This window comes from Sturnus vulgaris, chromosome 22 (assembly GCF_052056855.1).
Source record: "Sturnus vulgaris isolate bStuVul1 chromosome 22, bStuVul1.hap1, whole genome shotgun sequence".
Taxonomy (NCBI): Eukaryota; Metazoa; Chordata; class Aves; order Passeriformes; family Sturnidae; genus Sturnus; species Sturnus vulgaris.
Window position 1 is genome coordinate 3,457,727 of NC_142264.1, and position 17,129 is coordinate 3,474,855.

At 48.2% G+C, this 17,129-nt stretch overlaps 1 protein-coding gene across 9 annotated transcripts in view; it reads left to right on the top strand.

Annotated features, from left to right (window-relative positions):
* The window catches only part of VAV2 (vav guanine nucleotide exchange factor 2), a 122,996-nt gene that overhangs the window by 24,546 nt on the left and 81,321 nt on the right, over positions 1 to 17,129 (top strand). For 8 of the 9 annotated variants that reach the window (XM_088177568.1, XM_088177570.1, XM_088177573.1 and 5 more), the window contains exon 2: positions 3,448 to 3,564. In XM_088177568.1, coding sequence (XP_088033694.1) covers positions 3,448 to 3,564 — 117 coding nt within the window. Of the gene's footprint in view, positions 1 to 2,576; positions 2,601 to 3,447; positions 3,565 to 17,129 lie in introns of those variants that run through there. The other variant, XM_088177574.1, reaches the window with a different exon arrangement.

A 17,129-nucleotide genomic window follows, 5' to 3' on the forward strand; every position in this document is an offset into this window, starting at 1 on the left:
CTCACAGAATCCAATAAAAGAGATAAAATTTCTTTTAAAACAGAGCATCCAGAAGCTGCTGCCAGCCTTGCTTGAAGCAGATGAATGCTCCCAGGCATTGGGGCTGTTGGCCACCCCGTGTGCAGGAGGGTGGCCAAGGGCTCCCAGGGGGAGTTCAGAGCAGTTTCTTCACTTTATGAGTCTGCAGAGTGGTTAAAAATAAGCAGAGCTCTTGTGAAACTGGCTGAGTGCAGGTGATGGGGCCCTTCTGCTGCCTCTCTAGAGATGGTTCTTTACAAGGGCTGGGGCAGAGCTGACCACACTTTCCTTATCTGTTATCAGGCTTCAAGGTGTTTTGTTCTACCAGACGAGTTTCTTGCTCTGTTTGGCACAATCCCATCCCTGTTCCAGTCACCTCTTCCCTCTGGCTTTCATTTCCCTCTCGGATGGGCTTTGCATTGCTCAGGATGTTCTCACCACCCAAGGATTTGTTCTGGGGCTGTTCCAGAGCCTGGGAATGTTGGTAGCCATGGAATTCTCTGTGCTCTCAGGTCTGTTTCCAGAGCTGAGCACGGTGTCTGTGCCCTTGGGTGGCTCCCAAGGTTGTTTTGGATGCCCAGCAGGGTGGTGGCAGGGCTGGGAATTTGTGTGGTTGGTGCTCCCTTGCACCAGGGGAGATCCCAGGACTCTTTTCAGTGCCAGCCTTGCTTGAAGCAGATAAATGACACCACTGATTTTGGGTCTGACAGGTGCTGAATGAGCCCTGTGGAGAACATTGATTTCTCTCTCTCTTTCTTTCCCCTGTGAAATGTTTGCTTGTCCAGAGGTGTGATTGACTGGTGAATAAAATGGCCTCGGCACAGCCCATGTTCAATTGGAGCTAATTTTAACATGTGGCCGTTGAGTAAAGAGTCTTGAGCCAAGAATTCATCATCTTCCATCAGCAGCGACCTCGAAATGCCAGAACAATACAAAGCACAGGATGACACTCTGCAGACTGGGCACAGAAAAGGTGCCAGGAGTGAATTGTGCCACCAACAGCCACGCTGGGTGTCCCCACCTGGACTTGTGGTGCTCAAAGGGTGAGGGTGAAACCCACCTGCAGTTGTCACCCCCAGTGGTGGCTTTTCCTGTGGGTCTTGCTGTGCAGCCAGCTCCTGGCTGGTGGAGCAGGTTAATTGGTTCCTTGTGTTTGTTGTGTTGTACACCAGGACTTTTTCAGCAGCTCTTTAAATAGATGAGGGGCTTTTTCCTCGATGTTTGTCACCTGCTGGCACTCAGGGCCTGGCTGGTGGTGTGGTGGCTCTTTGCTGATGTCACCCAGAGCTGCAGGAGGGCACTGCCACTGTGGCTCCTGGTTTGCCAGCTGTGGTGAGGTGGTTTCCACATCTGGGTTGGATGAGCAACATCACTTTTGGTTCCTTCACTGGCACAGGTTGCCCAGAGCAGCTGTGGCTGCCCCATCCCTGGAAATGTCCAGGGCCAGGCTGGGTGGGGTTTGGAGCAAACTGGGATAGTGGGGGGATGGAAATGAATAATCCTGAATATCCCTTCCCACCCAAACCATTCTGTGATTCTGCTTTGGTGCTGCCCAGCCTGGGCTGAGCAGGAGCTGGGGAGGGAATGCTGCAGAAGGGCAGGGCAGAGGATCTGCAGGGGAAGTTTGCATCTTGCTGTGTGTAATTGTGGCTGTACCCTGTGCCATTAACTTTCAAAATTGGAGGCTTAAAAGGATTTAAAATAAGCACACGCTGGAACTTTGGAATCAATGGGACTGCAGTGCAGCAGCACACACAGCCTGGGGTGTAAATTCTTGCAGAGACCCAGGAGATAAAGTTATGAAATAACCTGTGTCAGCAAGAGAGAGCCTGTAAAGCAATTCCAAAAAAACAACCAACCAAAAACCTCCCAGTCTAGACACTTAATATTTACTGCAGTGTTTATGTGAGATAGAGGGATGCCCTAGAAAACCAGATTTGTTTTCAATTTCTGCCTCTGGCACGTGCTTGTCTAATGGGAAGGCTCTGATGTGATGGGACTGTCCTGTGCCACCTCCCGTGCTGGGAGAGCTCTGCTGTCACTTGCTGGAGAAGGGTAAGAGGTAATTTTTTTTTGCTTTGTGGAGGTGAATCAGCCTGCTGTTAATGAGGTGGTTTTGCTAATCCACGGCTGGAGAACCTCGTGTCTAATCCCCAAAGCAGCACTAACGAGGCCGTGGAGATACCACAGCCCCAAAGACTCTGCTTTGATTCTTTTAATTAAAAGAAAATTAAGCTATTTTCTTTTGCTTTGAACCCTGGGTGAAGTTTGCAAGGGATGTCTTTAGGTGGTGTGTGTTTGATGACAGCCCGGGGAGCTGAGATTGTGCCATGTGACAAAAGCTGGCTGAGGGAATCCACCCAAAGGCAGCTTGGCTCCTCTGCCTGTTGATCACATGGGGGTGATTCACCCCCTCAATGGATTGATTTCCTTAGCATTCTAACATGCTTGTTAGGTATTTGTAAGGAATTAGCTGGAAAAAGTGAAGAGTTGCCTAGGGACACAGTGATAAATTGAAAGTATTTTGCAGTGAGGATGCAGAAAGAAGGGAAGTTCACTGGCTGGCTCGGCAGATGAAGGATGTAGGTGATGCAGCTGCAAAAATGAAGCAGATTTTTGTATTTCTCTTCTTTATCCCCTGTGCTGGCAGGAGCAAGACCCTCTGCAGTCCTCAGGCTTCAGAATCCCTGATGATTGTGGATAAACAACCTTTTTATTGCTATAGTATTTTTTTAAAGAGGAACTCGATGTTGCTCTGCCAGTCAACCTTGCTGGATGACCAAAGGTTTGGGTTGGAAGGGATGTTGTAAATCACCCAGCCTCAGCCCCGGGCAGGGACACCTTCCTCTATCCCAGGCTGCTCCCAGCCCTGTCCAGCCTGACCTTGGGCACTGCCAGAGATCCAGGGGCAGCCACAGCTTCTCTGGGCAGGGCCTCCCCACCCTCACAGGGAAGAATTCCTTCCCAATATCCCATCTAACCCTTCCCTCTGCCAGTTTAAATCCATTCCCCCTTTATCCTGTTGCTGTAAAGTGTGTCCCTTCTGTAGGGAACCAAATGGGATCATGCTGGAAATGGTTAAATGCTCCACACTGGGCTTCTGTGGAACATCAGCTCTAATTTATATTTGCCTTCGACCTTGAAAGGGAAACTGGCTTGAGTTTTGCAGCCCTTCTCAACGTTACCTTGGGAGAAACTTGTTTTTCAAAGGGGCGTTGTGTTCCTGGTGTGCAGCTGAGAACACAGGAGCCCTCGCAGGGCACCCTGAGTCTGACATCCCCAAAAACAACAAACAAACTCCTGCCTGCCTTTGCACTGAGAGTTTCTCAGTCCCTGCTCACTTGTCTGGTGTTTAACTCAGTAAATCTCAGCTGGAATTTCTGTCTCGCTCACTTTCCCCCAATCCTTTTCTCCTTTTTCTCCCCTCAGTTTCTGTGTTTGAAGAACATCCGGACCTTCCTGAAGGTGTGCCACGACAAATTCGGGTTAAGGAACAGCGACCTCTTCGATCCCTTTGACCTCTTCGACGTGCGGGATTTCGGGAAGGTAAGAGTTAATCCCGGGAAGGGATGAGTGGGGCTCTTCCCTGGCTTTGTGCTCCAGGTTTGGGATGAAAATGCAAAGGTTTTTGTGGTTTTCTGAGCAGCCTCTGAGAACTGGGCACCAGTTCCCCTGTGCTTGTGGTGTATTTAGGATTCTGCTGCGTCCTCGGTGTATTTGGGGGTGTTTTAGTGTATTTAGGGGGTGTTTTAGTGTATTTAGGGGGTGTTTTAGTGTATTTGGGGGTGATTCTGATTCTGTTGAAGGGAGACCAAGCCTTCAAGTTTTCTGCTTTAGGTTAAAAACTCTTCTGGGCTCAGTCTCTGAAGGACATGACCCATGTGTTTTTGAAACTTTGCACAGGGTTCACACCTTGCTCGGTCCTTCCCCATCTGCTGCCACCTCTGCAGAGCAAAATAACTCTGCTGAAATCACCTCTGAGTTTTGTCATGTGGCCAGTGAGTGTCTGTGGGGTCGGGGAGTTTCATGGCAGGGTGAAATGAGTGCCCTGAGCTTCTCAGAAATGTGTTGCTCTAAGTGATGGCTGGCACCAAAAACCGAACGAGGAGAACTCTGCCTGCTTTTGCCAAGTGGCTCTTGTTCTGATCCCCTGCCTTTGACACCAACTGCATCAGGGCTGATGGATACAGGGCTCAGGGAAGCCATTACCCAGGACAATTGCTATATTCTTCAGCAGAAAAGGTGATAAAAGATTTATTAAAGCTCTGTATTGTTTTACCTGTTTCGAGCTGCCAGACACAAGCTGCTGGAAGGCATCTTGCCTTCTGATTATCCAAGGAGTAGATTTTCACTGCTGATGGGGATATATTATTTGATATTTATTGCCTAATTTATTTCTGGACCATTATGTGGTATGTGCAATTGCAGTGCCTTGTTTTATGAGTTTTTTTTTTTGATTTATGGAATACAAGAAGGCAGTTGTTGTTCTGGGAATATGAATGCACAGAAGGAACCTTTTGGGCTGGGGAAGGAACTGCTGCTAATTAAAATGCTGCTTTATCGTCACGTTGTCTCTTGCTTTGTGCAGTTTCAGATTGCCTCTGATGCCTGTTAATGGGGCCTGGTGTTAAACATCAGCTGATGAGCACGGTTTGCTTTCCCTTCCCTCCTCTTGTTTAATTTTTGGGGGTGCATTCAGCTTTGTGACTTGGGGAGGTGATTTGCCACTCCCTCTTTCCTCAGGGCAATCTGGTTTTTTAGGAGACTTGGGAAAGAGCTGTGTTATAAACTTCCAAGAGATACAAATGTATTTTATTGCCTGCATGGTGCTTTTCATGTTGTCGTCATCCTCAACCAACCATAGAAAATGTGGGAAGCACAGACTCTCTGTACAAAAACCTAATTTAATTTTTTTTTTTTTATCAGCTTGGTGGAGGTATCAGCTGTGCAGTTCTGCACCACCCTAAATCCCTCTGGAAGCCTGTCAAAACATTCCCATTGTCTTCACCACCTTTCATTCCCACATTATCCTCAGATCTGTGTTCAACAGTGGCAAAGCAAATAAACAGGGAAAAATCTGTGTTGACCAGAGCTCCTTTTCCGTTTTGAGTCACAGCAAGAGCAAAAGGAGTCTCTAATCCACGTCCCCACTGGCCAAACACAGACTTCACACACAAAAAATTCTTCCTGGAGCTGTTCAGTCCTCAGCTCGATGGTATTTTTTTTTGGTTACAAGACACTGACACCGTGTAGGAGGGGTTTCTGATGGAACACAGCTTTTAATTGCAGGGGGGGTTTTGGTGGAGTGGTGTTGGGTGTTTCCTTTCTGGATGTCACTGGCAGAGTTATTCCTCTTCTCCAAACCAAAAGGCCACTGGGACAGCAATTACCAGCAGCTTTTGGGATTGCTGGAGTGTAATTACCCAGGAGAAAGGCAGGGACTTGATGCCAACCTCTGCATAAAGGGCTTTGAGTCTTCGGGGCTTTTTTAGTGTTAGAAAACCACTGATGATTTAAAAAAATATTGGAGAAAAAAAAATTAAAAAAATCAGATCCTTCAGTCTTGCCCTGCCCAGCTGTTATTCTGAGAGAGGTTTCCATGTTTCCAGCCTTCCTTTTGGCTCCTGGGCCAGGGCTTCTGCACTGGAGCTGCCTTGGGAAGGATGGATCCCCTTCCAGCTCTGCCTGGGAGCTCCTCAAGTCCACCTTTACATCCTGGTTTTGCTTCTTCCTTGAGTTTGAAGCTCGGGAAGGTGCTTCTGGCTGTCAGACAGCTGGTGGGATGGGATTGTGAACCTTGTGGGATTCTCCAGCCCAAATCCCAGAGGAGCTGCAAACTCCATCTCCATCTCCATGGGATGCTGGGGAAGGGCACACTCAGGTCCTGCCACATGGATGCATCCCATTCCCTGTGACCTGCAGCCCAGAGGCCACTTCCCATTGCTCATGGCCAGCTGAATTGCTCACAGCCAGCTCATTCTTGCCCATGTCCAGTTACTAAGCAATCCTGCTGTGCTGTGTTTCATGACTGAGGTTTGCAGAGATGCTGGTGCCTGTATTCCTGCCCATTCCCCTTCAAAAAAAATGTAGTTATATGAATTATTTTTAAATATTTGATCCCTTTAAAGTGGCTCAGAGCTCTCCATAAATCACCAGTGGCATCTGCAGAAGTGTTTTCTCTGTGGTTGCAGGAGTAAAATCCCAGTTAATATTGCCTCATCCCTAACTAGGGTCTGATTCTGCAGGCTTGCTGTGCCCTGGCTCTGTTAGTACAGCCAGGCTCTTAAAAAAGAAATAAAATAAAAAGCTTGTGCTCATGTAGTGTGTGTTGTTACACATTTAGTAGCAGTGATGGTATAAAATCAAACTCTTATTGGACTTGCTAATTTATTGGCACCGACTGTAATGACATAAAATGTACATAAATATGGATTAAACTCTTTATTACTCTATTAGTCAGCATGATGGTAGCCAGGTTCATTAAAAGGAGTTACTCATTTTAAATAACTTGCAGTAATGTACAATTTTTTTTAAGAAATATAGTTCAAATATTCATAAACCTGTGGAGCGTGCCATTTATTAGCCTCCCACTCCTGTCTGCCCTCCTGACGTGGATTTAATCATCCTGAATTCCTCCTGAAGTTCTTGCTCTTGTTTGAAAAAGGCAAGATGAGGGTCTTCCCTCCCCTGCCCCACAGAAATGAAATGCTGCTGTTCTAAAAATGAAAAAGGGAAGCGATTCACAGGCTGGCTGAAAGAGGAGGAGATGCTGGTACTGAGATTAAAGTCGTGTTTTCCACCCTCCTTCTGGTCTAGAGCTTGGGGAAGCAGAGCTGCACCCACCTTGCAGCTGGAGCAGGGTCTGGATCAATTCTTCCTCTCAGCTGAGATTATTTGGTGGCTGGGGCAGGGTTCAAATGAGGCTTTTCTTGTGTGCCAGGGAGAGGATGTGGGTGTTGGGGAGGTGGCCCCGAGGCTGGCACACTGCAGCGGCTGTGCCAAGAGCTGCCTTGGGGGTGGGAGTGAAGTCCCAGTGCAAGCAAAGGGTGTCCTTCATCAATCTGGAGAAATTGCACTGATATTCAGGGTGCTTTTTAGTGTAAAGGTGTCCCCTTCCTCCTACTGATGGGCTGGAAACCTCTGCAGGGATTCAGGCTGGTCTCACTGGATGCTCTTTGTCCCCAGCACCGTGGCTGGAGAATTTTCCAAGTGAAGGATTCCCCCTTTTCCAGCCTTTTGGATGGGTTTGGGGCAGCTCTGGAGGGGCTCAGCTGTCACAGTCCCCCCCCATCCCTTTCTGTCCCAGGGAGTCAGAAAACTCAATTTTCTGCTTGCTTTCAGACAGGAGGGTGGGGAGCGTTGTCAGAATTATTTAAGGGATTCATAACTGAGAGTTGGTGGTTTCTGTTTCTCTGCTGAGAATTCCCCTCCCTCCAGCATCTCTAATGCTGTGTAGGAGCCACCAGCCCTGCAGCAGGATTTTTAAGGGTGCCTTTTTAACACAGAGAAAAGGAGTGATATATATGAATTAATATAGAAAGGTGGAAACTGCACAGATTCTGGATATACAGCAGCAAACCCAGTGCCAGCTGTGACCTGCTGGTGCTGGGAGCAGCAGCTCCTCTTCTCTCATTTTGACTTTCAGGGGTTTTTTTCTGACCTCCTGGAGCCAAGAACATATTAAAAGCAGTGTGTTTTCTCTCTGCACCACGGAGTGCATGAAGCAATAATGTCTGGGAGCAGAGAGCAGCCAAGCTGGGTGTCCCATCCTGGCCCTGCCTTTTATTTTTACAAATCCCTGGAGGTCCAGGCAGCTGGATGGGGCTTCCCATGTTGTGACCCACTATGCCAGCTCCTCTGTGGCATTGGCCCTGTGCCCAGGGGCATCTTTTGGCAGCTGGGAGCATCTTGGATCACTGTGTCACCACGGCGGGTGGGGAGGGAAGGGAGGAGAATTCTCCAAAAGAAGGGGGTGTGTGTGCTTTATATATATTTTATTTTTTAAAAAAAATCCCAAGGGAGCTGTAGAGTAACCGGCCTGCCAGGAGATTTTTGTGTCATTGCATGGAAGAAACCCCACTTAACTCCTTGCCTGCCCTGTGGCTGTTGGTGCTTTGTCCCCACCAGAGAAGGAGCCACACGTTCACCCTGTGCCCACACCGGGGTTTTCTCCAGAGCCTTTAGGACTGCAGGGAGAATCCCCAGCTCTGGGGAGTGTAGGAGAACATGGGGAAGGCAGCCCTGGATGCCTGTGCAGGGCTGTGACTCCAAAAGTTGCTGATTAACTCCCCACTGCAGGAGATGTTTGGCCACCGGTGTTTTAATGACCTTGCTGGATTTGTTCTGGAGATTTGGACATTGGGGTGAAAGCTCCAAATGGCAAAAGCAGACTGGAGCAGCAAGGCTTGGCTTTGTTCTTCCTTCCCTTTGCCAGCCTGAGGGTTCATTTGGGCTTGGGAGCCCTGGGTTTGGAATTGAGGTGCTGTGGGGTCACCCTGCTGCTCCTGCTCACCCTGGGGACACTGGTGGGGCTGTGCTGGCAGGTGCCCAGCAAGTCATGCTCAACTTCCCTAAAACACACAATTACAGATTTTTTATTTTTTTTTTTGGCCAGTCAAGCCTGACCCAGACAGGGCCTTTGGCTGTTCCCTGCCAGGACCATTCTTGGGGTGATGTTTGCCCTGAGGGATGTGGTGGTGCAGCCACTCCTCCAATAATGGACATTTTTAGGCTCCAAATCCTGATAATTTCTCCCTGCTCTGAGTTTAGCCCTGGTAGCCTGGATCTTCCCAGTTGTTTGGGGCAGTTAGTGCTGAAAGGGCCATGCCTGGGGTATTTTGGGGTGTTCAGGGCTTCAGAAACAGCAGCACAGCCTCAAATCCTGCTTAGGCAACAGAAAAGCCAGTTAATATTTCACTGCACCCTCAGGGCAGAACCTCTGTGACTGTTCTGAGTGGGGCAACCTGTGGCAACCTCCAGGGCTCAAGGAAATGCCACAATCCAGCAGCTGGTGGCCCTCTGGTATTCCCTGCCAGGAGCAGCTTTTATTGTGGCAAACCCTCTGCTTTTCCCCTTTCTTTTCTCCCCTACTTAAAACTCCAGACTGTTTATAGATGTGCAGCTTCTCAGTGCAACTGAAAGAGCCAAAAAGGTTCATTCTGGGAAGTTTTGCCTATTTCTTTTTTTTTTAAATTCCCTTCTTGGCTGCTTTCCCCAGTATTTTTCCAAGGGGTCACACTAAGGGGTGTTATGTTTCAGATCAAACAAGTGTGGGCAGGATCTTTTGTGACTCTCACAAGTCCTGATGGGAGAATTCTGCAGTTGTGCCTCGAGCAGTGATGGAAGTGCTGTGGAATCCAAAGTATTGATCAGGATAAATGCATATCCTTAATGTGTATGAAATTGATTTCCTTGTAGCTTCTTGATTTGTCTGAGTTCTCCTTTTGTTAATTTGACACTAGACCAGGGAGAAAAGGATCTTTCTTTACTTTGGATAAAAACCTGTGGGTGTTAAAACACCTACAAGTGTGTCTCCAAAAAGTGGGGAAGGGAGATGCCAGCCTTTTTTTTTTTTTTTTTTTGGGGTGATCCAACAGTTTCTGGCTATTGAGTGGTTTCATTTGAGCCTCCTTGATTATGTCATGGGATTTTTGAGGCTTACAGTGAATAAATATCATTGTGGGTACAAGATGCCAACAGGCAAAGCCAGGCTTTGTGTGCCTGGGAGTGGATCTCTCATCACTTGGGCTTAACTGTTCAGCATCATGTGCTCTGGGAAAGGAAGGAAATCCATCCTGGCTAATATCACTTCAGGGACTCTTGGAATAAAAGGAATTTTTTATTCTGTAACGAGCTCTTCTGTTTCTTCATTAAAACCCTCAGCATCTGATGATGAGACTGTCCCAAGGCCAAATAATACAAATAATAATTAACATTTCTAGAGACAGATTAACACGTGGGTGTAAACGTGGTTCAGTAAAAAGTGAAACTACCAGGCTGAAAGTTCTGGTGTGGTTGAACTCCACCATCCCCAGTGCTCAGAGCATCTTACCCATGAAACAGGGTAAAAAAAAAATAAAAATGAGGGGCAAGAAGCTTCTGTAGGAAATTGTGAATTTTCTTGGGGCAGAGATGATACACTGAGAGATTAATACATTGAAATATCACTCCTGAACACAAACATCCCGATGCCTGGAGGAGCCTGGGTGTCCCATGCCCTGTCCCCAGCATATCCCAGGATTTGGGGGCTGTGCTGGGTGAGGCTGGGCCCTGCCCTGCTCCTGCCAGATCCATATTTTACATTGGAAAGTCACTCCCTGCAAGGGAAATGTTCATGTTCTGTAGTAAATAAACAGTGCAGACACAAATGTGTCAGAGCCTGTGTCAGCAGAGTGGGAGCTTGGTGAGGTTTGCTGTTTGCACCCTGAATTTTTTCTCCTCTGAGTCTCCTGTTGAAGAGACTTCAAGATATTGAGATTGTGCCAGGCAGGGACAGCTTTAGAAACCAGGAGTTGTGGGGAGGATCCTCAGCTCCCTCCCACACTTCTTCATGGGGGGAAAGCTAAAGGGGAAAGAAAAAACCATCTTGGACTGTTTTGTTCCACTGGCTGTCAGAATGGGCTGCTTGTTTGTTCTTGGAGGGCTTCCAGATATGGGATTTTTTTTTTTTTTCCTCCCTCTTTTTCCTTCAGAAATTAAATATTTCTTCAAGGTTTTGTGATTCCTCCCACCTGCCCACTGCAGGGAGAGGACTGGGGTGCACTCACAGGAGGGGTGGAGAGGATGGTGAGGGTGGAAAGGGTGGAAAATTCCAGGAATATCCTGAAGCTGCAGTGTTGGGTTGGTCTTTCTGTGCTGGGAGGAACCAGGTGATAATCCCAGGGCTGGTCAGGAGCAAATTTGCTGTGAGCAGGTTTTGAAAAGTTTCTCTCTAAACATCCCAAGGGAAGCTGGAAGGAGCAAGATCACCTGCAAGGCTCTTTAAATATCAATTTCCCCTTGTTTTCCAGCTTTTCCTTGCCTGGTTCCAAACCAGGGAGGTGATGCTTTGGCCATCCTTTCCTGTCCTGGAGCAGGGCAACATCCCTGGCTCACCCTCAGTGCTTGGCTGCTCCACTTAACGATCCTCAGATGGTGATGCTGCAGAAAATTCATTTTCACCCTCAGTGTTAATGGTGTGTGAGCCAGAGTCCCCCTGTTCCGAATCATTCTCATCCTGCTAATTAGGGGTTAGAGCCTAATCACGGTGGCAGGACAGCAGCCTGAAGCTAATGAGGTGGGCATTGCCCTTTGTGGCATTTCTCAGGAATTCTTATTTCTCCTTCCAGGCTTGTCTTGGTTGTAATTTTAGGAATTTCTGAGCCAGCGTGGGCTTGACTGGTGTTTGCAGTCGCTCCTTGTAATGAGTGAGGTTTGTGTGGGAGAGGCTGAGGGAGCTGTGCTGGGGATTTCACCTCCCTGCCTGACACACGGTGGGGATTTCACAGCCTGGCACCGAACTTTTTGGGGAAAAAGCGGCTGGAAAAACCTCGGGAAGGAGCGACGTGCAAACAGGCTGGAAGTCGCGGTGTTTCCCATCCTAATTTTGGGTTATTCATTTTTTTTTTTTTTTTTTGGGCACAGTTTTGGTGGCAGGCAGTGGCGAGAAGCAGTGGCACATCTGGAGGGAGCAGGGACGCAGCTCCAGAGCTGGATCTCACCCCCGGGCAGGGGGAACCCTCTTGATTTTGTGCATCTTGATACAAAACGTGCACATCTCTGCAGAGAAGGGATGCAAAAGTGGAGCTTTGTGGAGTTTTCTCAAGGAAAAAAAAAAATAAATCAACCAAAAAAAAAAAAAAAAAAAAAAAAAGAGGGAAGATTCTTCCCCTTACACAGACTTTACACAGACCTTCCAGGGTGCACAGAGAATAAAAGCAGGAGGATTTTTGAGTGCAGGCTCTGGCTGTGATATCCCTGTGGCAAACTCACACATCAAAGACAAAACAACTGGAGGTTGTGTGACTGAAAGAAATGAAATAAATGCTTGGAGAGCCAGGCTGTGAGGCAGAGCTGCCCTGCCTGTACCTGAGCCTGATGGAGCACAGCAGCTCTCCAACAGGAGAGAGAAACTCGCTCTTCCAAGCCAGTGGACTGCAAAGATTATTGAAAAAAAAAAAAAAAAAAAAAAGGAATTTCTTTCTTTCATGCGGAAATAGTGCTGCAGTCCCCGTACAGAGATTTATCAAAGGGACCTCTGTGCTGCAGCAGCAGGGCTGAGATCACAGCTCGCTGCAGATGGGAATTGAACTGACTGAGTCCCCACTTTGAGCAGCTCTGAGTAACCATTGTGCACTGTCCTGAGCCCCACACACCAGCCCTGCTCCCAGGCTGGCCTCACACAGCCACGCTTGCACAGCAAATGAGTTTTTATTTTAAAAAATGAAATTTTTGGCCCTTGGAAATCCCTCAGTGAAGTTGGCTGTGTGGGCTCTGCACTGGGGACTCCAGTGTGGGATGCTGGAGGGCCAGGGAGATGTTAGAGATGGATCCATCAGCATCTCAGCTTGTCTGGTTTTGTTTCCTTTTTCAGCTGGGATGTTCCATCCTGTTATAATGGAGATGGTTTTATGTATATTCACATTTATATATGAATATACATATTTATGTATATTCAGGTGATGTAACAGTTTGGGGTGTTCTGATTTTTGGAGATGTACATGACAGCTCTTCTGTGAGAATCTGATTTTTTGGGACCGAGTGCTCAGTGGGATTAGACTTCAATGTCTGTTTCTTCATTTAAAAAACAGAGATTTATTCTTCATAAAAGAATAGAGATTTATTACTCACTGGGACTGTCTTGAAGCAAGACCTTGGATTGAATGTTTTTACCTGGAAACAGAAAAACCCCACTGACCTTGATGAGGTACTGAAGGCAGCTGGGCCTGGCTCATCAGCCCCATATTTGATCTGGAAATGAGAAATTTCATGTAAAAACACTCCAGCATAGTAAAATGGAGAGCTGGGAGGTGGAGAGGGTTTTGGTTGGAGTCCAGCCTGCAGGGATCCTCTGAAGGGCTCTTGCCTTGGGGCCTCACTTGACTCTGGGTGTTTGCTCAGCTCCTTTCCTCCTCCAGCCAAGTCCCTGTGGGAGCTCTGCTCCCTGCCCTCCCCCTCACCCTTTTTCTTTTTTTTTTTTTTTTTTTCATAATATTGTTCTAATTACTGGAGTGTGAAGAATTGACTCTTAAAATGCCTCTTGGCAAATTCCATTTGTGCACTGATGAAAAGTCCAGCCCGTCCTGGGATCACAACTTCCCTGTCTGTCCCAGCCAAACTGGGACACGGGGCTTGTTCCTCTGGCTGGGGGATCCTAAAAATCCAACAGGAGGTGGAAAAGGGAAGAGGAAAGGAGGGGAAAGGGTTAACACTTGTTTGCTGGCATCCTGCTGGGCTCTTTCTCCAGATGTGATTTTTTGGGGGTAAACTGGGACAGGCTGGGACAGCTGTGGGTGCAAAGCTTGGAGAAGAAGCTCAGCAAAGGGGTTTGCAGGAAAGTTGTGGGGCTGAGGATTTTGGGGATGTCCAGCCCTGAAAACCCTGCAGAGAGCAGGGGATTTTTGTGGTGGCTCTTTGTGGCCATGTCCTTTGCCTTCTCACCGTGCTTGTCCCTTAAGGAAGGGACCTGAGCTTGGCTCTTCTGCACCTTCTGCTCCCTGGCTGGAGCCTGGACTTGCAGAGAGTTCAGGGGCTGTGGTTTAGGCACTTCCAAAGTGAATTATTTACAAACCAGCACTACTGTAAGGCTGTTCCTGGAGATTTTGGTTGTTTTTTTTCAAGTGAGAAAGGAGCATTTGTGCAATGCTTCAGGCTTTTTCTGCATTTCTGAGGGCATAAAAACCTGAAAAATGACGCTGAAAACTCAGTTAATGAGTAATTGCAAGGTTTGCAGGACTGAGGCTGTAAGAAAAATGCCAAGGAGGAGTTTTTGTTCATGATGTTGGAGACTGGGCAGCTTTGGACCTGGTCCTGATTCCAGAGCACTTGTGGTGGATCCACTGGGCAGACTCGTGCAGGAAAATTACAGATTGCTCCCTCAGCCCTCAGTCTGCAGCCTGGCAGCTGGGAGGGGAGCAGGGATGGGATGGGATGGGATGGGATGGGATGGGATGGGATGGGATGGGATGGGATGGGATGGGATGGGATGGGATGGGATGGGATGGGATGGGATGGGATGGGATGGGATGGGGAGGTGGTTTCCCCTCTCTATGGGCTGGCCTGGAGCACGGTGGCTTTGGCTACCATGAAATCTCCTCCTTTAGGATGGACCCAGCAGGAATCCTCCTCCAGGGTGGGATGTGGAGTGCAGAGGCATTCGGCTGGAGCCCAGCTGGTTTTTGGATCAGTTGCTCTGACAGGGAGCCCAAATTCATCCCCAGGGCTCTGCTGTGTGTGGGACAGGGGAGGGGACAGTTGTGATGTGATGACACCCGTATCTGTGTCCCTCACTGGGAGGGCTGCCCCAGCCTCAGTCTCCCCCCGGGGATGTGCTGGGGGCACCTCTGCCACCTCCCCAGCTGCTTTGGGGACACAAAGGGCTTTCACTGTCCCTTGCAGGAGCGCTGGGCACATCCCCTGCTTTATTCTTGCAGTGGTGGGCTTGGCAGTGCTGAGTTAATGGTGGGACCGGGTGATCCTGGGGGTCTTTTCCAAGCTCAGTGATTCCATGGATGTGTGATTTTAATGTGCCTCTCCTCCCCCGATGGCTCACAGAAGAGCAGTTATCCTTCAGAGGAGCAGCAGAGCCTGAACCTTCACCACCTCACCCCCCTGCCCTGGCAGCTCATCACTTCTCACCTTGAGGAGGGAGGGGGAGAGCTGAAAAAACAAGGGGAGGTTCAGACCACGAGCCCTGGGTGGAGGGAAGGACAGACTGACCAGGACAGGGAGGTGGCCAGGGATGCTCAGCACTGGGATTTGTGTTTTCACGGTGCCAGGAACCTTCAAAATGCAGGGAAAGGGCAGTGCTGGGAAACCTGGAGGCAGCTGAAATGGGATGCAGCCACTTGGGCTGGCAGGTGATGCTGGAGAAAGATTTTTTTGGAAGCAGAGTTCTGTGTTGGAGCTGTTCATTCTGTGAAATCTCAGCGTGAGCTGCAGCAGACACTGCTGAAAAGTCTAAAAAATGTGTGAAATGGCCCAAACCCCGTTTGACTTCAGGCACTTCACTCTTCCCACATGCTTTTCCAGCTCTGCCCTGCCACAGAAAGGCTTGTAAAGAGGGAAGAATCGATGAAAATGAACGGCAGCAAGCTCCTGGTGGTGTCTGGAGAACAAGCAGATCTTTAGATTCTTGTGGTTTTCCTCTATTTTCTATTTCTAGGTCCATTAAATCCACATTTTACCCTGTTCTCCTCTGAAACATAAATGAGTAAATGAGGTAACAAGGGCACACTTAAGGAAAAATGAAGCATGACTGTAAATAGGAGTGACCCAGCTGAAAGGGAGGTCAGATAAGAGATATTTCCCAGTTGTGTTCATTAAGGGTGCCAGGCTGGAATTCAGAATCCTGCTTTAGGATTGGGAAACCAGTTGGAGGACCCATGGAAAGAGAGAAGAGATGTAAGATATGGAGGGGGAAACCTTTTCCTTCCTGTTGTTTGCAGAGGGTGAAGTGAAAGAGGATTTTTGACACTGATGATTATCTGTGATGTGTGATTATCTTGGAATTTTGAGGGGAAAAAAACCCCAAACATTTGAGGGGGAAGGGAAGGAGCTGAATGATGGCTTTGGCCCTCGTGGTGCTTCTGTTTGGGGAAGGCAGGGCTGTTTGATTTCCTGCCCTTTGGTATGTGCTGAGCAAAGCTGGGCTGAAACGTGTGAGAAGTTCATAAAGGTGTGATTTGGATCCTGAAATTCAGATTTGGGGTGCCAAGGTTGGGGGGCAGAACCTGCCACCCATCACTGGTGGTTTCTGCATGAGGGATGCTGAAGGGAAATGCTTGGAGTGGCTTCAGAAAACAGAAATAAGTTGGAGGCAAGAGACAAAGCCCTGGTTCTGTGGGACTGGGAAGAAATTTCCTGCAGGGATGTTGGATGTGGTGGTGTTTTACAGGGCTCTGCTGCCCCAGCCCCAGCACATCCCTGTCCCTGTCCCTGTCCCTGTCCCTGTCCCTGTCCCTGTCCCTGTCCCTGTCCCTGTCCCTGTCCCTGTCCCTGTCCCTGTCCCTGCCTGGAGCTCCCCAGCTATTCCTGCCAATCCTGGAAATGCATCCAAGTGATGGCAGGGAGAAAAGGCAGGACAGAGAAATTCCTCTTTGTGCCAGCAACCAAGAGAATGGGGATTTCTCTTGGAGATTAACTGGGCTGCTCTTCTCAGTTTGCTTTTCCTGCCACGAAATTCATCCCTGTGAGCTCAGAGGCTGCTCCACAGATGTGCAGTGATAAAGCTGTTTAAATCCCCTTTTGGATTTGGGAGGGACAGTGGTAATTCCCCTGGAGATGAGGTTTATTTTTCTCCATTAGTACCTGGTTTTGAAGAGTTTCCTTTCTTCTCTTTGCTCAAGGCTGGGCTTTCAGAAAAGCCTGTTCACCACGTGAAGTCAACAAGGGCTCAGCTTCAAAGTGAAGCATGTGGATAAATATTATACTGACTTGAGGCTACTATTTATTCTTTTTCTTCCAAAACAAAACACATTCACACATGCCTTCTCAAGACTTGGGATTAATTGGTTTTTATTTATTTATTTTTTTAAACCACTGTGTGTTCACTCTGCTTTGCTCAGACGATCACACCTCATCTGCCTCTCTCAGGTGGGTGGGGTTTACAAAAATTTCAGCAATTTTTGAGTGTTGAGGGGAAGATAACGTAGCCAGGGCCAAAATCTTCCACTTTTAAGGCTCAAAATGCTTTGTTCCTGTTTGTGTGGTTTCCATGGGTCACCAAGGTGGGATGGGAGAGCACAGGGAGTTGGAAACCTGAAATTCAGGATTCAGCTGAACATGACTTGTGCCAGCACTGAGCAGGATTTACTCCCTAAAAGTGCCTTCAACAGGCAAATCCCTGCATCCCACGTGTCCGAAAGAAACCACTTTCACTGCAAACCAGCCTGGTTAATTCTGCCTCAAACCTC